General features: G+C 44.3%; 1 protein-coding gene and 2 pseudogenes across 1 annotated transcript; all 3 read left to right on the top strand.

Annotated features, from left to right (window-relative positions):
• The first annotated feature begins 66 nt into the window (after positions 1-66).
• LOC136526463 (protein FAR1-RELATED SEQUENCE 5-like) lies at positions 67-2,302 on the top strand. Its single transcript, XM_066519123.1, has 3 exons — positions 67-276; positions 757-2,178; positions 2,267-2,302. The coding sequence occupies exons 1-3, from the start codon at positions 67-69 to the stop codon at positions 2,300-2,302; spliced, it is 1,668 nt and encodes a 555-aa protein (XP_066375220.1).
• Positions 2,303-2,618: 316 nt separating this feature from the next.
• Positions 2,619-4,889, top strand: LOC136529524 (F-box/LRR-repeat protein 3-like; annotated as a pseudogene).
• Positions 4,890-23,476: 18,587 nt separating this feature from the next.
• On the top strand, positions 23,477-25,167 carry LOC136526462 (uncharacterized; annotated as a pseudogene).
• Positions 25,168-25,812: the final 645 nt, after the last annotated feature.

Below are 25,812 nucleotides of genomic sequence, written 5' to 3'. Positions count from 1 at the left end.
GTGCAAAGTGAATTTCAATAATGAAAACCTATGCATCCTAATGAAAGCTTCATTTTTCAGGAGGAAATGTCGGATGATGATTCTTTGCTGGAGTACAGTGAAATTGTTATGAAGATGTTTGGCAGTGAGGACGACGGATTTGAGTTTTATAACAACTACGCTTATGAGAAAGGATTTAGTGTGAGAAAGGAATACTGCGAGTGGGACAACGGCCATAATGAGAGGACCCTTCGAAAGTTTGTTTGCAGCTGTGAAGGTTTCCGTGCAGAGAAGGAGGTGAGGGGGGAGATCAAGAAGCGGAGGCCATGGAATATCACTCGTTGTGGATGTCGTGCTTAACTTGTGATTGCACAGGATCCAAACACAGAGTAGTGGTATGTGAAGGATTTCATCGACGAGCACAACCATCCGATGACGGAACCAGACCTTGCTTGCTTTCTGCGTTCACATAGAAGAATTAGCGATGATCAGAAAGCAGAGATTGTACAGCTGCAAATTTCTGGGATCCGCAAACACCAGATAATAGATATTATGGTTAGGCGGTACGGTGGGTATGATAAGGTTGGATTTACATCAAGGGACCTTTACAATTTCTGCCATCGCAACAAGGCGGAGACACTTTCCGGTGGTGATGCTCGAACAATCATCAGTTACATGACAGAATCGAAACGTAGAGATCCTGATTTCTTTTTCTAGTACAAGACTAATGGGAGAGGGCACCTGACGGGACTGCTCTGGTGTGACTTTCAATGTCAGATGGATTATAGAGCGTTTGGTGATGTCGTCGTGTTTGATGGCACGTACAAAACGAATCAATACAACCTGACCCTTGTTCCTTTTGTTGGGGTGAATCACCATAAAAGCACGGTTCTTTTTGCCTGTGGAATTCTTTCTCACGAGGATACTGAGTCGTATGTGTGGCTACTTAGGTCATTCTATGATGCCATGATTCAGAAGCATCCGGTTTCTATGATCACCGATGGAGACCATGCTATGCAGAAAGCAATCAGTATTGTGTGGCCGAATTCATCGCATAAGCTATGCGTATGGCATATTGAGGTGTGCATTGCACGTAATCTTCACACCCAGGATCTGAAGGATAAGGTTAGGGGTTTTCTTTATGATCGTTGCTCCATAGAAAAGATTGAGAGGAAATGGATAGCATTCTTGGCAAAGGAGAAAGTTACAGATAAGGACTCATGGCTGTACCAGATGTATGAGATGAGGGAAATCTGGTGTGTGGCGTATCATGCTGGTAAGTGCTACTTAGGACTGAGGAGCAACCAGCATAGTGAGAGCCTACACTCTAGGATTCAGTTTAATCTAGATCGGAAAATGACACTGTTAGAGCTGATACAGTACGCTGACCACTGTCTTTCAAAGTTGCACAGTAATGAAGCGTATCTGGACTTTCAAGCAAGTTCTAAGCCATGCTTACAACCAGATGCTTCAACTATTGAGAAAGAGGCTGCAAATTTATTCACACCAAGTGTTTATTTTGCTGATGTGCAGTACAGCGTAAAAGCAGCCGACAAGTGTTATTGGATTGAGACTGTAGATGGCTATGATATTGTTGAGTATATTGTTGGAAGGGTTGATAAAGGAGACAAACAATACTATGTGAAATGTGAGATATGCGTTGTTGAACGCAAGCTGAAGGAAATTTCTTGTTCTTGTCTAAAGTTACAGTCCCTTAGAACCCCATGCTCACACATCTTCTTTGTATTGGGTCATCGAGGAGAACACAGGCTTCCAGACTGCTGTGTTTTGGAAAGGTGGATGAGGGGGGCCAAGCGTGGATTTCCTCCTATAAGGAAGAGCGCCATGTATGACTATTCCGATAGCCTACAGAGGTACCATGAGCTACACAATATCAATCAAACGGCATCCTTCGTAGCATCTCAATCACTTGAAGCATATGGGTGGCTGAAATGCGTTCTTCATGAGGAAGCTGCTATGATCCCTCCAAATGGAGGAGAGAACGGAGGCAAGAGGTTTGGTCCTGTGCTACCGCAAGCTCTGGATGTTGATTCTGCAGATGTCTTTGATCCCATACATGTGCCTGACAGAGGGGCCCCGAAGAAAAAGTTGAAGTCAGTTCCAGATAAATCTAAGAAGAAATGTACCCTGTGTAAGGGTGAGGGTCACAATCGGCGAACATGCTCCAAGAGAGAAGAGGTAAGCTAAGTGTAATGTTCATCAAAGTTGAAAACTGGCTATCTGTGAGGCATGTGTACTTATGGGTAATGTTCCTCTTCATTTGTAGGAAACAATGCTCCCTGAGGATGTGTTGGATATATGATTTGCCAAAGGTAACTAAAATGGCCTAGTCTTGTGTAAACACTACACTATTTAGCACATTTGCTTTCCTTGTCATGTGAAACCCATACCCTTGCTGTTTTTGTTGATTTATACTTGTTACTAGCAATCACACATCACCTTCATTTGAAACACTGGTAGTATTTTGATCTGCTTGGTCACTGTTAGGTTCTGAATTCTGCTGATACCTTGTATGAACTAGTCAACTGACTAAAATATGTATTTTTCATAATTCACAAAAGAAATTGTTTGATAGTAGCTCCGCTTATGACTGAACTCGCATGCTTGCACTATTGTAGATGCTTGATCTGTCTCAGTGTCAGAATATCACTGATGTGGGAGTTTTAGCCATACTGAAGTCGGTACCCAATCTATTGGAACTAGATCTTTCATACTGCTGTCCTGTAAGTAGCCAACCATCTAGTCATATTATTCTATCACCTGGGCATAACTTGAGCCCTCACAGCTTAACTTACATCCTTTGTGTATCAGGTTACTCCTTCTATGGTGAGAAGCTTACAGAAGATTCCTAAACTGCGGACCCTGAAGCTGGAAGGCTGCAAATTCATAGCTGATGGACTAAAAGCTATTGGAACCTCTTGTGTTTCTTTAAGGGAGTTAAGCTTGAGCAAGTGCTTTGGAGTGACGGATACATAACTCTCTTTTGCGGTGTCAAGACTAAAGAACCTGCTGAAGCTGGACATTACTTGTTGCCGCAATATCACTGATGTTTCACTAGCGGCCATAACTAGTTCATGCACTTCCCTCGTCTCTCTGAGGATGGAGTCTTGTAGCCGTGTTTCCAGTGGAGCACTCCAACTGATCGGGAAGCACTGTTCTCACTTGGAAGAGTTGGACCTTATTACTGACAGTGATTTGGATGGTGAAGGTACTTACTGAACTAGTTACTGAATTATTCTTTGCCAGATGAACATAAAGTTGACCCTGGATATATTGTGTAGGATTGAAAGCTCTTGCCAGATGCAGCAAACTTTCAAGTCTAAAAATTGGAATTTTCTTGAAGATTAGCGATGAAGGTCTTACCCACATTGGAAGGTCTTGCCCAAAACTCCACAACATTGATCTGTACAGGTAATTATTAGACATGCCTTATTTGGTTCTTTGTCAGTAAACTAACTTATATTTTCTATTTCAGGTTTGGAGGCCTTAGTGATGATGGAATTATTCAAATTGCACAGGGTTGTCCAATGCTAGAGTGTATCAATCTATCCTACTGTACAGAAATAACAGACAGTTCACTGATATCACTTTCAAAATGCGCAAAGCTGAATACTCTGGAGATTCGTGGCTGCCCCATGATTACATCCACTGGGCTCTCAGAAATAGCGATGGGGTGTAGGCTACTTTCCAAGCTTGATATTAAGAAATGCTTTGAGATTAATGATGTGGGAATGCTTTACCTTTCCTAGTTCTCTCATAGCCTCCGTCAGGTATTATCCTTTTCTCCTATAACTGTAACTGGAATCTGATGGTACCATGTATGTTCTGCAATTGTGCTAATACCATCTATGTCTCATCACAGATAAACTTGTCGTATTGTTCAGTCACCGATATCGGACTTCTGTCCCTTTCTAGCATATCTGGCTTGCAGAACATGACCATCGTCCATTTAGCGGGTATAACGCCGAATGGCGTGACAGCTACTCTTATGGTTTGTGGTTGTTTGATGAAAGTGAAGCTTCATGAAGCATTCAAATCCATGATGCCGCCTCATATGATAAAAAATGTCGAGGCACGAGGGTGTGTTTTCCAGTGGATCGATAAACCATTTAAGGTATTGTATTGCTCCCATGGTTGCTTTACACAGCGTTAAACCCTTGTGACCAAGTCGTATAAGCGTCTTGCCCGATTTGCTACTTGAGAACACTACATAATTTGCCTCAAAAAAGTTGTGGTTCTAGCCAGATCTAAATGCAATGCTGTTTTTTGTACTTTCAGTATTTTTCCTATGCTTTAAAACACAAAAATCATGACTTGCTTATGCATGGTGTTTAAAAAAATCCCTAAAGAGGATAGCACAGTTGTCTTATATCTATTGAGTGGATTTGTTGTTACTAGAATTACAATCATGCAAAAGTCAAGCATCTAATAACAGGTGTGGCCTTGTGCAGGTTGAGGTGGAACCTTGTGATGTATGGAAGCAACAGTCCCAAGATGTGCTTGTACGATGAGAAGACCTAAAGTGTAGCTATTGTGGAAACTAGGTCATGCATCCTGTAGATGGGATGGGTTTTGTTTGGTATCCAGAAGTGAAGCCTGAAGAACAACTCAATTTTGTACTGTAATCGGTGGGGTACCATGGTGATATGCCGACTTTGAGTAGTAGTGTATATCCTGATGTTGTATACTACTAGATGGGTAGATCCAATCCCAACTCACCCTCAATCTCACATTTGTTTGGTGAGGTGATCATATGCCTGGGAGTAAATTACATTTCTGTGGAGCATAGCTAGGAAGTTGCTGTATAGAATATTAGCATGTAAGATGAAGGGAAGATATTGATACGGAAGAGATGGTTTTGGTTGATAATAAAATGGTTTTGAAATTTAGTGCGACAGATATGCGTTGCAGTGCCTGTGTTTGTTGGCTGTTGCATTCATATTTGTGATTATTGCATTGCATCTATCTGCTCGGTTTGGGATGCAAGAATAGAATGAAGGATACTGGTGATCTCTGCCTGTCTATGGTGCTCGAGTTAAGTGGCTTGCCGGTTGCATACGCCATACAGGATCTGGTCGGTCGTATCCTCTCTCAAACAAACTGATTTGAGTTTAGAAGGGGCTACTGATGACTAGTTGCCTAGGATTGCTATGTAGTGAGATACTGATTGGGGGCTCCACACCGCTCATCTAGTCCAAGGGTAGGGTTATAGAGAGAGTCCCAATTAGTTTACATATGGGTTTTCTAGTTCGTTACAAGAAAATCAACAACATAGAGTTGGTTTCTAAGTACATCTTGCTATACCTTGTCCACCAAGAAGATGAGGTACCCCGTATGAGTTAGGCTTCTTGTGTAGCCTTCTTGGTGTACCCTATCCCATTTGGGTTGTTGTCCATGCAGTGAGATATCGTCCAAGGTATATATCAACGACAATAGCCCTCGAGTCGTCGTGCGATTCAAAGAATCAAGCGGAGGGTTAGTCTCGATTGATGTCTAAATGTGAGAACTCTTTGCATTTGAATGCTCTCTTGTTGTCGTAGTCGACCGAGGCCACGTAGTGGTCTCAGTGATTCTAGCCCCTGAGCCTACAAGCGATTTGAAGAATTGGTCGGAGGCTAATCTTGAAGTTGTCTTCTTCTGACCCTAAGCACGCGTCGAGCATACCTAGTGACAAATTCAAGTGAAGCCTGGTGATGGCATGTCCAAATAGTCATGGTCGAGGATGTTGCCCATGGTGATGTGATCATGCAGCCCTTGCCCTCTTGGCCCCAGCACAGCACCATTGATGGATTCACCTTGGCCTTCACAGCTAAACTCTGAGTTCTGACTAGTCTTCATCGTTCCTGCTCATGTTTGGTGCTCTCCGCTCTTGCATAGTTGATGTAAAACAACCTAAATCTTGTCTTGACCCCTCTCTATTTATCATTGTCCTATACTCCTACAAAGTCAAACTTTTCAACTTTGACCAAATACATATAAGAAAACATTATAGTGCATAATTAGTATCGTTAGTTGAATCGCTGGATATATTTTCATAATAACCTTATTAGGAGATTTAAATGTTGTTAATCTTCTCTATAAACCTAGTCAAATTTTAAAAAAAGTTTGACCAATATGAATCTCGTAGTGACACTCTTTTTGGTAGTCAATGGAATTAACTGAGAGTTAATGTGAAACCAAGTGTGTTTTGTTGATTCAGAAAAGAAAAGTTAACCGATTCAGCTTCAGATGTTAGAATCTATAAAGCTCTAAGGAAACTTAGGCAAAATTATGCGACTCGGTTTCCATCACAAACTGAACTCATGTTATCCTCTAGTCTCAGAGGGAAGGGGATTGGAGTAATGGAGTCCCAAGTTGGACAGAGTGTACCTACATCGTTACATCCAAAATGTAGGGCCACCTGCATCAAATCATTTGCATGGCCAAGGAAGCCGGTAATCGGCAGAGAAGATGAACAAAAAATAGACATTGCACCAAACAAATATTGAGGGCAAAATACTAAACAAACCAAACTGGTAAACAGGAGAGAAAAGATCGTCGTCACCACAAGAACTAAGACACCTACGGAGTGTGTACATGTCTGCGTGTTAGGCTGCTAAAGGAGCTTCCTTTTCCTCAGCTGCAACATCTTGTTGGTCAGCTATAGCTGGAGCAGCGTCCTTTTCTTTGTCTAGAGATACAGCTGCTGAGACTCTCCGGCTGCAGTGTGCTCTTGTTCACGAAGGTCGCGCTCACCTTTAGGTCTGCCTCAAGGGTTGTCTCCAGCTCCAGGTAGCTGTCCATCATCTCCAGATTGTCTGCATAAATTAAAATTTCAGCTTCTTGTCACACATTGAGTGCAGCTTAAAGATGAATCATCAATGGATTCTTAATTCATTGGTTTCAAGCAATCTTTACATAAATGACAAGTATCCGACATGACAAGTAACTAAATGTCTTCCGATTATGCTAAGAGATCGCTTTCTTAAATGTCAGCACCAGAGCAGCAACACATAGGACATAGCTATGTCAAAACTTGCATGGAAGGTTACTGTACTTTGCATACTGCTATATGGACACGACTGATTCTAAAGTTTTAACTAGTATATCTTTGAAAATAGATCGAATATCTCACCTTATGCCCTCAGTACTATTTAGTACCACGTTCGTATTAGATGTTCCGTCAGCTTCATCATCGGACTCATCAGATGATTCCATTGGCACATCCTGCATTATAGTCCATTAGATGTTAGAGCATCGGTACTTTACAAGGTCAGTTGATGGCTTACTCCAAGGAGCAGTATTTGTCAAGAGGAACCAATACTCACATCCGGGTCTTGGTCTTCATATCTACTCACTAGGTACAAAAGACAAATCTTAGTCCCCTGTTCAGCATGAGCACGCACCATTTGGTTCACGTCATCTTCTCCGACTATCTTTACAAGGTCAGTTGATGGCTTACTCCAAGGAGCAGGATTGAGGTAGTATACCTCTGAGTCGAATATGTGCCCATTATAGGTCAAAGCCCTCATGAATTTGTGGAACTTAACAGATCTGCCTTTAATTGCAAAGCCTCTCAAATCTGCTCGAATGTCGTACTTCTCTAGATCAGAATAAAGCTCCTCCAATTTGAAAACCTTAAATCTCATAGCCAAATACTGCATGTAGGGATTACATGAATAAGAATCATTTGAGCACAACGAGTTCTTACACAAAAAAATGTCCAAAAATTATATATACCGGTGCACAGTAGTTATCCACTGCCATGTCGAAGTACCAACGTGGCATACAAATCATATCATCTGGTACCTTAAAGTCCTAACAATAGAGGGTTTAAGATCACTGTGTATATAGTAAAAATTTTAAATTAAAAGAGTACCGTGGTTACCTCGACATTCAAGTTGTCAGTCAGACCCTTCAACTTTGAGCAGTCATTCTGCAACCCTTCCAATTGTGACCTTGCTTGATTACTCAAGGAATCAATTGTTTGTTGTTGTGTCTTCATGTTCTCATCATATTCTTGATGGGTCTTTTGTAAGACTTCATCTGCAATAGCACGTTCTTTTGATATCATGTGGGCAAAGAGATCACGCTGATCATTTAGCGCTTTCTTTAGCTGGGCAACCTGTTCTTTTTCAATTCTTTTGGCAAAGGCAACAAGCTCTTCCTCTTCTGCTTTGTCCAGCTGGTCACGATCAAATGATATGTCCGTGTCAGTTTGATGTTGCTGTTTCATCTTCTTGATGTTAGCTTTGGTACGGTCAAGCTTGATCTTCAAATACTCATTGTTGTGGACCTTCTTAAGTTCGGTAGCCTTCTCCTCGAACTCTTGTAGGGACCTCCGAACTTGTTCCATGACACCTACGAATTTATAAAGTAACACCCAGTCAAAATGCCGTAAGTTGGAGAATAAAATATAATTAGAATCTTACGGTTTCATATATCCAAGCAATCTTTGCACTTGCACATTTACAATGTAGTGGAAAACTTCTCTTAAAATTTGCAATGATTAAAAAGAAGCTGACTGCTCCTTTCATTGAAGCAGATATGGTGGATGTGAGTTCTGTCAGGACACAAATAATAGACATCATGTACCAGAAAGGAAAATCTAACCGAGACAATTGCTGCACTAAACCATTTGCCTATCCAAAGAAATGCATGTTGTAGATCTGAACAGGTATTCATCCTTACAAATAAAAATCATCAATGCATATACTCACACTAGCTTTGCCGCTATACCATCAGGTTAGTTAAGTGAAATATAAGCAAAGCCTTCTTAAACAGGTAGTGCTCCAAAGCTTTTGAAGCTAATATAGAGAAAAACTTGCCTAGAAGAACAGAAATGCAAGCACTAATGTGTTCAATGACATGCCAATCCTGCCCAATGTTACAAATGCTCCAACCAAGCCACCAGAAATTTTGCAAACTATGAAAGTCAAAGTTGAACCGGCTGACAGAACTATAGTTGTATCAGTAGCTCTTCATACTTCTTTTCACAAAACTCAAAATTACACATGATGGCTGTGTCAAACTAAAAACCTAAGTCCAAGAACATTTAATTCAAGCTCATATCTGCAAATGAGATTTGTCAATAAATAATTCACTAACTAAAGAGAGCATACTTGACAGTTTATAACCTAGTATACGAAAACCATCAATCCTGTAAGACCATACCCCTTTTGCCAATTAGAAACAAGCACTGTATGCTATGATGAACACACAATTGCAAGTGATTTGTATGAACTACTCTAGTAGTTACGATATTCTCTGAACTAAGAATCAAAAGACATGAACTTGCAGCAGCGAGAAACCAACCTGGGTAACGCCTACGCCGGGTAAAGTGCGCGAGAAGCGCGCAATGAGGTCAGCCGCGAGGGGCGCGCCGCCGCAGTTCACCGCCAAGAGCGTGGCCACGTGGGCGGCCGCGCCCGCGTTCGCTTCCTCCGCGGTGCGCACGATGGCCAGCAGCGCCGGCGGCCCCAGCGCGAGGCGCGTGACGCCGAACCTACCCATCACAGATAGCACCGTGGTGGTGTCGAACCTGCCCCTGGTCATGTGCAGCATGCCAGCACTAGCATCGGTGTCAGCACCGGCGCCTCCTCCTCATGGCGCGCTTGGATCTAGGTTTCATGGCCCCCATCCTCTCCTGCCTCCTCTTGCTCCACCATGGACGAATGCCGAGGGCGGCGCCCGAGCAGAGTACGGTGAGGAGGAGGGCGATGCCTGAGCGGATGATGGCGAGGAGGAATGAGGGGTAGGGGTGGCCCGTTGCCCTGCGCCTGGCCTCCTCCCATCGGCGGCGGCGGCGGCTCGCAGGACGGCGGCGGTGGAACCCTAGAAGAAGTAAACGACATATTCATTTAACTAACTATACTAATTGTATTATCCATCCTAACTATATTACTCAAAACATTATTTTTGCATTTATAGAGTTACCGTTTTACCCTTTATCAAAAAAAACTACGAGAATGGAATTACCGCCCAGTCCTAATCCCCACATTTGCGGAGGCAATGGAAGGCGATTTTTGCGCATATGGCCCACCGATCATAGACACAGCAATCGCCTCCCATTGCCTCCGTCCCATTGCCTCCCGTTGCCTCCTACCTTTGTTACCGTCGGATTGGCCGCTCTCGGTCGATGTCAGCCATCGATTTTTTCCCCAATTATTGTAAAAAATTTCAAACTTATATAGATACCTGAACCCATTTGATTATCAGCTAGAGGGGGCTAGACTATCGGTTGGGGCACCTCCTGACTAGTCACCAGACCCCACGTTCTGAGTTTAGGGCTAGGAATACAGGCCTTCATGAGTATGGCTGTCCCGAGTCATACCGGGTGTGTTTGGTTCCCTGGCTTAGTCCCTAGCCAGGCTTGCATAATGCAACTTGGGCCTATTTGGTTCTCTATTTGGCCTGCTCTAGGCTTCCACAAGTCCATTTCGTACGTATAAGTTGGCTTGCTAGAAACACTCGCATCGCTCGTTCTTGCGGAGCCAGGCTTGCGCTCGGGCTCGTTTCATCGCTCGGTGATGGTGGAGATACTAGTACTGCCACCGCCGCCCAGTCTCGGCCACCCTCGGCGTCCACCCGGAGCTCATCGGAGGAGCACCACCTCGCCCCTGGCAGCTTGAAGGCGACCCACCGCCTTGCCCCTGCTCCGGCGCATCCTGCACATGCGCCATGGCCGCCGTCGTCCTCCTCCGCGGGCCGTCCTCCTCCTCCTCCTCTTCCGCGTGCCCCACGGCCGTAGTTGTCATCCTCCCCCCTCTGCGTGCGCTGTCGACCTCCGGGAGTGCGCTCTATCTTTGTTCCCCTCGCGAGGAGGACGCAGTTGAGCATGCCCCTCGCGCTTCTCCTCCTCCTCCATTCCACTCGCGCTTCTCCTCCTCCACGCCCTCGCGATGGCTGTAGGTCGAACTTTCCACTCCGGCGACGAGCTTTCCTCACCGACGGATGTGCTCGTAGGTACCCGCCACTACCGGAATCCTTAAATTTGCTGAGTGTTTTTACGTTTGCCGAGTGTATTCCCTCGGGCACTCGGTAAACAAATTCTTTACCGGGTGCTATACTAAAAACACTCGGCAAAAAAAAACACTCGGCAAAAAAGGCAGTTTGCCGAGTGTCAAACAAAAAAACACTCGGCAAATATGAAGTTCACAGAGTGTAAAAAAAACACTCGGCAAAAAAACAGGTTTACCGAGTGTTCCAAAGACAACACTCGGCAAACAAAAAAAAACAAAAAAAACCGTCCGCCCCTAAAATCCCGACCCAACCTCCCCAGCCCCACTCCTCCCGCACCCGCGCCCCGGCCTCCCCTCCCCAGCACCCCGCACCCACCCCACCCCTCCCCTCCTCCCGCACCCTCCCCCTCCCGCCCCTTCTTCACCGCCGGCGCCGGCCCCTCCCCTCCCTCCCCTTCTTCTTTCCCGCCGGCGGCCAGCCCCTCCCCTTCTTCTTCAGGCAGCCGTGGATCCGGCCCCTCCCCTCCCTCCCCTTCTTCTTCCCCGCCGGCGGCCGGCCCCTCCACTCCCTCCCTCTCCCGGGCCGCCGCCCCTCCCCTTCTTCTCCCCTCTCCTGGATCCGGCCCTCCCTCTCCCGGATCCGGCCGGTGGCGGCCGGATCTGGGCTCTGGTGGTAGCGTGCGGCGTGCGGCGTGGCGGCGGGCTTCGTGGTGTTGGCGTGGTGGTGGTGGTGGTGGTTTGTGGGTGTGCTGGCGGCGGCGTGGTGGCCCTGCACAGAAGGCCAAGGCTAGCGGCGGTGGGGCAGTGGGGGCCGCGATGCTGCCCTCGATGATGCTGCAGGGGGCGCCGCTGTGCTGTCGCAAGGCGGCGGTGCGGCGCGAAGCCCTGGTCGATGGAAGCACGGCGTGCGACCCAAGTACCCCAGGCAGTGTGCGGTGGTGCGGCCAGTCCAAGGGCATGGCGGCTAACCTGTACCACGCGGCCCCAGTGCTCCAGGCGGCAGCAAGATCTGACGAGGTGGCACGGGCGGATCCGACGAGGTGGCTCGGTGCAGAACGGATCCAGGTAAGTATTGTCGTCCTATAGATCTGGAATATGATGCATTTTGGTCTTTTTTAGCTCATAGTGTTTATCGCAGTCCGACATACTTTTCAATTTTCTAAGGCTGTGAGATCCCATTATCAGAGCCAAACAACTTCGTTCACAAGAGCGATTCAATATATTAATTATTTTCTTTATCTCTGTTCTAATTATTAAGCTGGCAGCAGGATCAAAAAGTTTAGTTTATATTTGATGGTCATGTGCCTAGTGCAGCTGAACAGATAAAATTGCTGGTGGTCTGAAATTAACACCCCTTTAGTCCTGTGTTTTGACTAAGGCAATGGTCTTGATCAGTCCTTAGGACTGATAGCTACGGCCAATGGATATGACTGCTATTTTTTTTGCTCTATAAGCATGGAGTATTAGCTTTGTGATTGAGTTTGCCATGTGATTCAGCCTATCAGGCCTCTTGTCTCTGGCAACGCACCAAGAGATTGGAGCCAGTGGTGGCTCTGAGGCTCTCCATGGTCAGCTGATGCCGCTGTTGGTCTAGGGGAAGTGGATGGATATTTTGGCCATGAAGCTTCTGCGAGTTATGTTTCTTTGCTCATTTACCTACTACTGAGAGGCATGGTAATGTTGAAACTAATATGTATATCAGTATATGCTTTATTATCCCTACTGGTAAAGAATGCATGATTAACAATTTAATTTAATATACTTTCGAAGCATTGTTATTGATGAATTGTATGACCCTTTTGCATTCCTCGTTACCTTTATTAGACTAGCTTCCATGGTTCCTTTCTTTGAACCACTGAGAACTGAGATTAAATTGTGGATTACTCTTTCTTCTTTCTTCTGTCCTGATCCCTAAACATTATACTAAACAAACCCATAGGTGCAAAATAATCGTTGCTGTATGAAACTTGGGGCTGTACACTTGCACTGACAATGAGTCATGGTAATGTTGTTTGGGCCCTTGTTGGAACCAGTATGGTCCCTCATGTGTAGTTAGTATTCCATGCTTTCATTCTTTGTTTATTCTATATAAGCATTATTCTGCATGCTGCATGCGGATAAGCATGGTTTAATCTCTCTAGAGTTATTCGAGTTTCTTCATGGTTCCTGTCTATATCAACCATTCTATTTTTGCACAGCATATTTTGGCAATTAGTTTCTCAGAAGTTGAAGGACTTGTCAAATCCTAATTTGCTGAAGCAGAAATATAGCATGATGGAAGTTGTACGTAAAGGGTAGTCATGCTCTTTCTGAGAATCTTTGAGAAAGGAGATGACCCTGGAATTAAACATGATCAACCCCAAACTTATTTCTGAACTATTATTCATAAGCTAACCTTATTTTTATCTAATGATAATCAAGGGATTGTTTATATTTAGAGAGGAGAAATGTCTGAAAGATCAGTAAAGCTGATTAGGTTCATATGTCTGTCGGGTACGTAGTTACCGAATGCTTGAGTTCAACACAAACATTTCTTTAGCAAAGGTTTCAGTCAGCTGTTTGGCATGCAATTTAGCTGTTGAACTATTAGCCATCAAGAGCTAAGCATAGTCTTCTTCATTTCCTCCCTTTTGCCTTGTTTTGATTTTGTTGGAGTGGACCTTCTTCTACGGCGATTTAGCTTTCGTGGTTTGTCCATCTTCATTATTTCGTTTCTACCTCTTAGATCTGGTTGGAACCTTTGTTCTCATTCTGATTTCTTTTGTCATTCTAGGTGTATTGTATTCTTCAGCTATCTGATTCATTTAGAGGCGAGTTCGAAGCAATTGATCTTCGGCGACGGCAATGTTGGAGGTCAGTTACCGCGTGGGAAGCACGGAGAGCACCCTCTCAATGTTGGAGATCAGTTGGTCTTTGGATTGCCTTTTTGTTTTTTGGAGCTTTTGGTCCCCATGGGTCTGTGTATTATTGATACCTGACTCGTATGAGGACTTAGGTCGGTAAGTTATTTGTTATATATTTTTGAGTAATTTGTTGTCAGTGCGTTTGATTCACATGAGGAATTAGGACCTAACTTAGTATTTATTTCATTATTTACATATCCATTTTTTTAATTTTACATCTCGTCGCTTCATGTAACTGAAATATGCTGAGAAAAATTTATTTTTTTTTCTTTGGAAAATAGGTTTGCCTAGTGTAATTCTAAAAACACTCGGCAAACAACAATGTGAACAGTATTTTGCCGAGTGTATTTTGGAAAACACTCGGTAAATCACTTTTTTTTTTGCCGAGTGTATTTTGGAAAACACTCGGCAAACCACTTTTTTTTGCCGAGTGTATTTTGGAAAACACTCGGCAAAATACTTTTTTTTACCGAGTGTCAAATTTGACACTCGGCAACGCGATAAAAAACACTCGGCAAATAGTTGTTTGCCGACACGGTAGATGCAATGTGCTGTTTGCCAAGTGTTACACTCGGCAAAGCCTTTGCCGAGTGTTTTTTGGTCTTTGCCGAGTGCCACAGGCACTCGGCAAAGTTACTATTTCCGGTAGTGCGCCGTGGATGCGCTCAGGCCAGGCGCACGGCAGGGGATGCGCGGCAGGCGGATGCGCTCCGGCCAGGCGCACGACAGGGGATGCACAGCATAGCCTGCTGCCATGCTCGCCGAGGAGCTCGTAGCTTGCTGCCATGCTCGCTGATGTGCTTGCAGGTACCCACCGCTGTGTAGACACACATGCCCACCGCCTGTTTGACTAAAGTCCACAAAGAGGGTAAACTTACCGGTTGAAGGAAGAGGTGATTCCATGCAAACTAAACCAGACAACCAAACATACCAAATCCTAGCCTGGCTTAGTCAGTACAGGCAACCAAACATGTGCTACTTGCATTGGCTAAAGCTGGCTAGAGCTAGCCTGTCTTAGTTTTTCTAGCCATGCTCGTCTAGGAAACGAACCAAACACACCCATCCGGACCATGCTTAGCTAGGTGCACGGGAACTTAGCGGTAGCTACACAATCTTAGGAATGCAAGTAAAAGTGGAAACATAAAGGGTTAGAGAATGCAAATTTCTGCAATGATGATTTTTCCAAAGGTATGGAGAAGCTCGGGCTTCCCCTAGTTTTTGTTGGAGCCACTAGCGAGGGCCAAGCTCCCAGTCGGTTAACTCCATAGATAACTATGGAGGTGGTTGATTATAACCTCTAGACATGCAAGGTATCTTGATTATAACCTTATGTTATTATATTACTCTTGATTATAGCCTCTAGACATGCAAGGTATCATCGGACATATGGATATATATGGCCCATATGGGTACATCACAATAAGTTTTTACGTTAATACAAGCAAAGCCTATTATCGCAAAAAAAAAAAAAAAACGCAGCCTATAGTTTATATGTTGGCATATCTTTATGTCGTGCTAATCTAAGAGCATGATTGGATGAGGTTCTAAAATCCAGATTCTAGATAAAAATAATATCTTCACCCTGTTCGCTTGTTGGTTTCAGCCAGCCCAAACCAGCCAGCCAACAGTGTTTTTCTCTCACAACAAACCAGCACCAGCCAGCCCAAACCAGCTCAGAAACCAACCAGCGAATAGGCCGCTTATATATATTTTTGGATTCTGTGTCTGTGTGTTAGAATTCTCCAGAAACCTACAGTGTTTGGATGAATTTTTAGGATTTTGAGATTTTTCTATCCGGATTCTTAAAATACTTATGGATCCAAACATTATCTAAGCACGATCTTTAAAATATCTTTGTTTCTTTTCTTTGTTCGCTCAAGACATATAGTATATATTAGTCTTATAAAAAGTTTTAATAATGTTTATAATCTATTAAAAAAATTAGATGAGAGGTAGTATAAGAAATATTAGGAAATTACATTTGAGCACTGTAGATGTGCTTATGTACCATTTTGTGCCATGCGGTGTAAATATGACCTAAAATACGGGTTGTTAAGATCCTAGGCATGGTTTCACCCTTGTGTTCATGTCGGGCTAGCATGAACCAAAAATTTCCATATTATGCCATGTCGTGCTTGGGCCATGCCAAACAATCTACCATGATTTGTTCTTAAATGGCACGATCCAAATCCGAGCTCTAAGTATATATAAGTTTTGTACTCCCTCTATTTTAAATTATAAGACGTATTGGTTTTTCTAGATATGTTGCTTTTATGTAAGTGTATAGCAAAAGCTACATATATCTAAAGAAAATTAAAATATTTTATAATTTGGAATGGATGAAGTACTTGATCGTGGACTGGTTGGCATCACATCCATGAGTCTTCCATACTTTCAATTTTCAAAGTCACATGTCCGCAAGTCGTTCATAGGTTCAAAGTCATCCAAATATCAACCCCGGTCCGTTTCCATCCATAGACCCAAAGTGGTGTGTAAGCTTTGACTAGTCAATGTGTTTGGCATCACGTCTGCGAGCCTTTCTTATTTTCAAAGTCATCCAATCGCATAGATGACCATAGATAACACTAAGCTATCACTGGCACCTATACAAATATAATTAGCCAAGAATATTAGTAACAAAGATAATCCCTTATAATCCTACATCCTAGCATATAGCACATCAAAGCAAGCCCCCTACATACTTCTAGGGAACAAAACAACAAGCTACACTAGTCCACTCAAAGTAACTGAGGCTTACTAACCTACTAGTCGAGCTACTCACGTGAAGCAACTAAACGAATTGCACTACTCAACTAGCCGTCTACAACTACAACTACAACTACAACTACAACTACACAAGCACAAGAATACGAATATAAATGCAAGTGTAGAGAGAAGCAACCAACAAGGGCAAGTCACACAAGATTTACACGAAAGATCCGTTGCTTGTCGACAATCTACTCCCGTTGAGGTGAGTCCTATTAGACCACCACTTTATGAGCCTCGTGAGCACACAAGCTCAACCCTCAATGTGGGTCACTAAGGCAGTCCCCAAGCCTCTATGATTCTACTAGAGTTTCTCTTCAATAAGGATGGCAACGGGACAGATTCAGATCGGGTGGAGTCTCTGGACACCCAAAACCAAAACCTGAACTAAAAACCCAAACCCGCTCCGAACACTAATTCAGGTGAAAATTCATCCCCGAAATCGAAACCTAAGGATCCCCGAAACCCGACGGATTATCCAAAACCCAAAAGCATTTTGCACACAGAAGCCGGATTGAAGTGATTCCGTGCAAGTGGAGGTGACGGGGATTGAAGTGATTCCGTGCAAGTGGAGGTGACGGCGGGGCCTGAGCCGCCCCACGCAAGGTATCTTGATTATAACCTTATGTTATTATATTACTCTTGATTATAGCCTCTAGACATGCAAGGTATCATCGGACATATGGATATATATGGCCCATATGGGTACATCACAATAAGTTTTTACGTTAATACAAGCGCAGCGTATTATCGCAAAAAAAAAAAAAACAAGCGCAGCCTATAGTATATATGTTGGCATATCTTTATGTCGTGCTAATCTAAGAGCATGATTGGATGAGGTTCTAAAATCCAGATTCTAGATAAAAATAATTTCTTATATATATTTTTGGATTCTGTGTCTGTGTGTTAGAATTCTCCAGAAACCTACAGTGTTTGGATGAATTTTTAGGATTTTGAGATTTTTCTATCCGGATTCTTAAAATACTTATGGATCCAAACATTATCTAAGCATGATCTTTAAAATATCTTTGTTTCTTTTCTTTGTTCGCTCAAGACATATAGTATATATTAGTCTTATAAAAAGTTTTAATAATGTTTATAATCTATTAAAAAAATTAGATGAGAGGTAGTATAAGAAATATTAGGAAATTACATTTGAGCACTGTAGATGTGCTTATGTACCATTTTGTGCCGTGCGGTGTAAATATGACCTAAAATACGGGTTGTTAAGATCCTAGGCATGGTTTCACGCTTGTGTTCATGTCGGGCTAGCATGAACCAAAAATTTCCATATTATGCCATGTCGTGCTTGGGCCATGCCAAACAATCTACCATGATTTGTTCTTAAATGGTATGATCCAAATCCGAGCTCTAAGTATATATAAGTTTTGTACTCCCTCTATTTTAAATTATAAGATGTTTTGGTTTTTTTAAATATGTTGATTTTATGTAAGTGTATAGCAAATGCTACATATATCTAAAGAAAATTAAAATGTTTTATAATTTGGAATGGAGGAAGTACTTGATCGTGGACTGGTTGGCATCACATCCATGAGTCTTCCATACTTTCAATTTTCAAAGTCGCATGTCTGCAAGTCGTTCATAGGTTCAAAGTCATCCAAATATCAACCCCGGTCCGTTTCCATCCATAGACCCAAAGTGGTGTGTAAGCTTTGACTAGTCAATGTGTTTGGCATCGCGTCGGCGAGCCTTCTTACTTTCAAAGTCATCCAATCGCATAGATGACCATAGATAACACTAAGCTATCACTGGCACCTATACAAATATAATTAGCCAAGAATATTAGTAACAAAGATAATCCCTTATAATCCTACATCCTAGCCTATAGCACTTCAAAGCAAGCCCCCTACATAATTCTAGGGAACAAAACAACAAGCTACACTAGTTCACTCAAAGTAACTGAGGCTTACTAACCTACTAGTCGAGCTACTCACGTGAAGCAACTAAACGAATTGCACTACTCAACTAGCCGTCTACAACTACAACTACAACTACACAAGCACAAGAATACGAATATAAATGCAAGTGTAGAGAGAAGCAACCAACAAGGGCAAGTCACACAAGATTTACACGAAAGATCCGTTGCTTGTCGACAATCTACTCCCGTTGAGGTGAGTCCTATTAGACCACCACTTTATGAGCCTCGTGAGCACACAAGCTCAACCCTCAATGTGGGTCACTAAGGCAGTCCCTAAGCCTCTATGATTCTACTAGAGTTTCTCTTCAATAAGGATGGCAACGGGACGGATTCAGATCGGGTGGAGTCTCTGGGCACCCAAAACCAAAACCCGAACTAAAAACCCAAACCCGCTCCGAACACTAATTCAGGTGAAAATTCATCCCCGAAATCGAAACCCAAGGATCCCTGAAACCCGACGGATTATCCAAAACCCAAAAGCATTTTGCACACAGAAGCCGGATTGAAGTGATTCCGTGCAAGTGGAGGTGACGGCGGGGCCTGAGCCGCCCCACGCACCGCATCGAAACACGCCCGGGTTGCGCTGCGTGAGGCCGAGCTTGGCGAGGAACTGGTGCCCCTTCTTCGTGAAGGCCCCCATGGCGCCAGCGTTGGCAGGTTCCGTAGATGCGAGGGGATTAGGAAGCAGAAGGCATGCCATAGGGGAGGGGATTGGGAAGCCGAAGGAGATGAAGGAGGCCGGCGCTTTGATGGCTGTGGCTAGGACCTGCTGGGCGGATGGTGCCGGTGGCCGGTCGACTGGCCCTGCTCGCCTGCACTCGAGCGCCAAGAGAGAGGGCCGTCGTGCGAGGGGACCGTGAGAGCGCGAGGGTACGTGGTCACGCGGGTGAGTGCGCGCGGCGCCTAGGTGGGAGCGGGTGAGGAGGCTAAGGGATTGGGATTCCAGGTTATATACCTAGGTTTGCTAGTTGGTAGATTGATCGGAGAGGTGCGCGTGAACTGGAGCAAGATGGTGACAGAGACACAAGATTAGACAGGTTCAGGCCGTTAGCTCGACGTAATATCCTAGTCCTGTGTTCTGTCGGTTTGTATTGGCTATCGTTTGAGATTGAATGCGTTTTGAGGGGGTCCCCTACCCGCCTTATATAGCCTGGGTGGTAGGGTTACATGCTGATCAGGTCTAAGTCTAATCAGGTAAGATACAATCTTTATAAGGAATCAAGCATTCGGCATATCCTAACAGATCCTATGCTATCTTCAGGATATCGCCAGGATGCCTTGCGGCGTGCACCGAGCAATGCCATGCGCCGCAAGTCTTCATCTTGTGGGCTGGACCGTCCCTGGTGATGCGGCCCATGTCTTTCGCCGTGGGTACCCGGGGTTGGACCCCCCGCAGGCTGCTAGTGGGCTCAAATCTTTCGGGGCCCAATGGAGATCCCCGGGTGGGATTAAAGATCCGCACCAAACCCGCAGCATTTCGGGCATCCGAACCCGAAAAACCGTGGGCGAAGACCAGGCCTCGAAACCGAAACCCGCGGACCCGAAACTCGCGGATATTCGCCCCGAAACCTGATCCGCTGCCATCCTTACTCTTCAACGAACTCCCATGAGGATGAGCATATATAAAGCCCCTCATATGATCCGGAGTGTCCGCACAATCACCAAGCGGCATTCAACGAATATCCAATAGCACCAAGCTAGGTGGTGACAACTGCCCAGAGTAACAAGAGCACCTCAGCGAAGACGATCTACTAGTGCCACAAGATGTAAACACTCTATTGCAATGCACTAGATCACTCTCAATCTCACACAAATACAAACTTAAGTGAGTCAAGTGAGTGGAGTGTGTTTCTCAAGCACCAAAGTGTGTAGCAATCAATCCAAATGTCGAAGAGATCGAGGGGCCATGGCTGGTCGAGGAGGCTATTATAACCCGCACAAAGGAACTAGCTGTTACAAGCACTACTAGAGAAACATCATCACCGCCGGATTGGAACCCATCACCACCGGTTTTAGTCCTCAATGGTGATATATGGGTGGTGATGAGGTTCTGTATCCTGTCCTCACTCAAACAAGTAGGTAAACAATTTGAGTGAACATATTTAGCTGGCAGAGTAAGATTACCAATTTACGTGGAGTGAAGGTGCCAGTTGATTTATCGTCGTGCATGCCCTCTGATACTCCAGCAAAGATGCCACATGAAAGAACTTGGATTGGTATGTACCAAAGCCAAGCCGAGCATAGAAGGCCCCTTCTGGATTTGTAGGAGAGTCTAGCCTAGCTGTCTTAATTGGTGTTTTTACTTGAACTTTGTAAGCTCCCCCTTTTGCACTCCTTGTGCACCATGTAACCCTCTTTTATCAATAATAAAAAAATAGGTGGGGAATTTCTCCACTGACTGCTAAAAAAAAAGATGCCATGAAAGTCTTTCATCGTTAGGGACCCGCTTTCCAGTGAATGATGAGGAAGATCTCTTGTACCGTTGTGCGCATGCTGGATGCGAAGTCGTCGCATGATGGCTGGCATCCGAATAGTGCGCCCCTCAGCAGCCAAGGTGAGAGTTGTACCAATCGCTAACTTATTCTTCAGTTTTATGGAGATTGTTCTCTCCGTAGTTTGTAACCGTGTCTGTGTTGCAACACTCAATATTCATCGCTAATCGTAGATTGATCTTTGTTTGATGCGCACAGGCACACTCACTCACACTGCACACAGATGTGGTCACATGCACAGAGCAGAACAAGATTTGTTGGGATGTAAGGACAGAGCAAGATTTTATTGCTTCCTTTTTGAATATTGCAAAAATGGACCGCTTCGTTGTACATACAGCCTTCTGGAGATAATAAGGAATTAAAATTATTAGTATTGTACTTTTTCAATATATATATTTCTGAAACAAGGCTTGTAGAGAATTATACGGAAGGACTATAGTAGTCTCCTAGATTTTCTGTACCCGTGTTTTGCGTGTGTGAGGTGTAGTTTCTATTTTGGGTTTTTTTTTTTTTTGCCTATAAAAGAACGTCGAGGCCGCTAACCGCGTGTAGGGACTGAAGGAATTGGAGATTTTTGTCACGTCTCTGATCTTCCTGTACGTCATGTAGAGAGATTACGTACACTCCCTCTCAAATGCTTACCATTATGAACAGCAATAAGGAGGAGGGTTGACATAGGGGGTGGTTCGGATCATCTGCAAATGGTGGCCTAAAAGTTAGGCCATGAATATAAATATAAATAATAAAGGTTTAGAGGAACATGTTAAAAAAAAAAGGAACAGTAGTTCCAGTACACAACACATATAGTAAGATGGAAAATTATCGAGACGTAACGTTGATGTGATTGAGGTAATGGAAATATGTCGATATTTCTTTTGGAATTTGGTTTTGGATGGAAACCCATTAATAGCTAGCCCCAACTCGGTAGATTGGCCGTAAAAGTGAACTGATCTCACACCAATAGCATGGATCAGTGGTACTGTACTAGTAATCCCTGTGTATCCAAACGGAGCTTATAAGATGAAACAGGTGAGGGGAGTACTAGTGTTGCTTGGCCAACTGTATGGCTTCTTCTCACAACAAGAACCAGTTAAAACGAAGAGGACGAGCAACAACCCAAACTGAAAATGGACCGCGGTCTGTGACATCATATTATCATTGGTCGACTAACTGTGATTGAGGTAAGGCTAATGTAACAGTTATTCCATTCGATTGTTGGAAACAAATTCCATGTTTTGCCAACAAATAAAAAAAAAGATCTGAATCACTTTTTAGCCAATCCAATTACTTATCTGAATTTTTTTATTACTTATCTGAAATAGAATCTAATCCACAGAATGAGTTTCGACTTCAAGGATCCAAATAAGGCCTGTAGAGTTTGGTTGGATGGAATTGGGAGAGAATGAGCAGGTAGTCCCGATCTCTTTTTTCGAGAACGTGCACAGCACATATTTCATTAAGGAGTAGTCCCAATCTCCATAGATTGGCCGTAAAAGTGAACTAATCCCATTCCCACAGTAATCCCATGGAATAAACGTAATCCCAGTCTATTCAAACAAAGCCTAAAATGAAACAGGGTCAGGGAAGCACTTAATTTGTACTTACTAGTTCCGCATGATGGACCTAGGCCACCGGATCGGCCTCCGCTCACAAGAACCAGTAAAAAAATGAAGAGGACACGCAGCAACTGGAACGAGAAATGGACAGTGTTCGGTGACATTTTTGGGAATTCGAGGTTCGGAAAGAGGGCAAAAGTTAGAACCGAGAGAGCAAGCTTAGCATACTCTTTTTTTTTAAGGAGAATATAAAAAGCTTAGCATACTACTAGACGCGTTCACGTATAGCAATGCTCCAGCAACCTACAAATTAATGTTCAAAACTGGGAACTGAATTTGCTAGGAATTAATGTTCGGAGGAAGCTGCTTGTAAGACCGAGAGAGCCCGGTAGGCTTGGCCGTGGTTTGCACGGGTCAAACGGTCAGCGGACTACGGCAGTCAGGCCAGGCGTTGCTTCTAGGCCAGTGTCGGTGCGAGTCTCATATTTCCATTTTCAATACTTTCATGTATTTAAAAACAGTATAGATAAGTTTCATCTCTATAAACTCATTTTACCCCATAAAATTTCCATCGTCTCTTCATTTTACTATATCATGTCATCTTATTTCATACTCATAAACTCTTATAAAACCTTGTAATGTTGACAAGTCCACCGTGCACATTTCTTGGCATCTGCTATGGAGGGTGACACCTATGAGATTAATTGTCTGTAGGTTTACAAATTTATATAATGAATTTGGAAGGGATTTGTTGACGTTGATTCACGTCACACATGGCTTAGCACGTAGCGGAGAGGGGTCCAAACTGCGAGGCCAACCAGCAAGTCAGCCGCGTAGTGTAGACGCCCGTTCGTCTCGCCTGAAAAGTTTGACACCTCCCATGAAGACTCAAGAGGGGCACGGCGAGATTGCTCGAAACTCTGTAACTTTGTAAACTTGTTTCCGTTTTTTTAAATAAATGACAACTGTAGGGGCGCAAGCCCCGGCCTCCAGCATTCTAAAAAAAAGAGGATGTTTGGATGCAATTCTAAAATCCGGATTCTAGAAAAAAATAATCTCTGATGTTTTTTTGGATTCTGTGTCTCTGTGTTAGAATTCTCCAGAAACCTACAGTGTTCGGATGGAAATTCTAGGATTTTGAGATTTTTTTCTATCTAGATTCTTGAAATCCTTGGGAATCCAAACATTATCTAAGTAGGATCTTTAAAATATCTTTGCTTGTTTTCTCTGATCGCTATAGCATATATTAGTTTTATGAGAAGTTTTAATAACGTCTGTAATGTATTAAAAATTAGATGAGAGGTAGTATAATAAATACTGAAAAATTATATTTTAGCATTGTAGATGTGCTTATGTACCATTTTGTGCCGTGCGGTGTAAATATGACCTAAAATACGGGTTGTTAAGGTCCTAGGCTTGGTTTCACCCTTGTGTTCATGTCGTGCTAGCATGAACCAAATTTTTTCATATTATGCCATGTTGTGCTTGGGCCGTGCCAAACAATATCTACCATGATTTGTTCTTAATTAAATGGCATGATCCAAATCCAAGCTCTAAGTATATATAAGTTTTGGGAAAATTGTCTACCATACACCCAAAGTGGAGGTCGTTGGCTGACGGACACCCAAAATTAAGTCATTTGCTGGAAGACACTCTCGTTACTGATAATTATGCTGCTAGACACCGCGTCTCTTATTTTATTCATTCCCACTGGTTGAGGAGAGAGAACAGCTGTTAAATGACATTTTTGCCCATACCGCTTTCTTCTTCCTCTCTCACTTTCTCTTTTTTCTGTTTCCTGTCTCCGCCACCCTCTCCGCCTCCCGCACCCGCCGTCGCGCACCCGCCGGCACATCGTTGATCCGGCCTTTGCAAGCTAGTGCTTTGCTAGAGTTCTGCAGTTAGCCATGGATCTGGCAACGACCTCGGCGCAGCGGCCCATGGAGCCGGCCTGTCCCACAAGCGTATCATGATGGACGTCCACCTCCTCCTGGGTCGTGGCAAGCTCGTCGTGCGGACGTTGCGCGCCCCCCTCGTGCACATCCCGTTGAGCCACCACCGCCGCCACGGCCACCAACTACGGTGGCGCGTCATCCCACGCGTCGTTGTCATCATTGTCCTCCACGCTCGCCTCGTTCTACGGCCACCCCTGGGAGGTGGAGTTCAGCTGCACCACCATGTCGTCGTACCCGCAGGGGCTCTTCTTCTCTTTCAAGGGTTGTGGCGGTGGCGGTCGGGCGCGCGGCGAGTAGTACGGCGGCCGTGGCGCGCGCGTTCGAGATGCTCAGCGCCGAGGTGGACGCCGGGGGCGGCACCCCCACGGTCGCGCCGTCGCCCAAGGTGGCCACCATGACGCCGTCACCCATGGTGGCGTGGATCCTAGGCCGCAGCCCCGCCGGGATCCGCCCGCTACGCGTCACCGACTCGTCGTTCCCGGCCGTGCCCAAGGACGGGTGCTGCAACGAGTGCGTGGACGCCGAGGCCGACGACTTCATACGGAAGTTCTACGAGCAGCTCAGGCTACAGCCGACCGCCACCACGCCGGACGCCTACCAGCGTCGCCGCGGTTAGCTAGCTAGGTAGGTAGGCTTATTCAGGCATGCACACAGATCAGCGGGCACTGCTTTGCTTGGGATCCATGACGTGCGCGCATCTCGTCGTTTCACGTCTCGTTCGTCTTGTTCGTGGAAAAAGAGAAAAGGAGAGAGGAAGAAGAAAGCGGCAGGAGCAAGAATGTTATTTCACCGCTGTTCTCTCTCCTCAACCAGTGGAAATGAATAAAATAAGGGGCGCGGTGTCCAACAACATAATTATCTGTAACGAGATTGTCTTCCAGCAAATGGCTCAATTTTGGGTGTTCGCCAGCCAACGACCTCCACTTTCGGTGTCCGCTAGACAATTGTCCCATAAGTTTTTTACTCCCTTTATTTTAAATTATAAGACGCTTAGGGTTTTCTAGATATATTGCTTTTATTATGTAAGTACATAGCAAAAGCTATATATCTAAAGAAGATTAAAATGTTTTATAATTTGAAATGGAGGAAGTACTTGATCGTGGACCGGTTGTGTAGCACCCGGTTTTAAGAACAAAACCAGATACGCACCATATGTGAGCCCAGAAAGTCAAATCTCACATATAGCTACAAATAAGGGGTAATATCAAAAGACAATGCTCAAGATATAACATATTTAGTATAAAAGGGTATAACCTTAGAC

The sequence above is a fragment of the Miscanthus floridulus genome, chromosome 19 (genome assembly GCF_019320115.1).
Source record: "Miscanthus floridulus cultivar M001 chromosome 19, ASM1932011v1, whole genome shotgun sequence".
NCBI classification, from domain to species: Eukaryota; Viridiplantae; Streptophyta; class Magnoliopsida; order Poales; family Poaceae; genus Miscanthus; species Miscanthus floridulus.
This window is presented reverse-complemented; position numbering and strand designations above follow the sequence as displayed.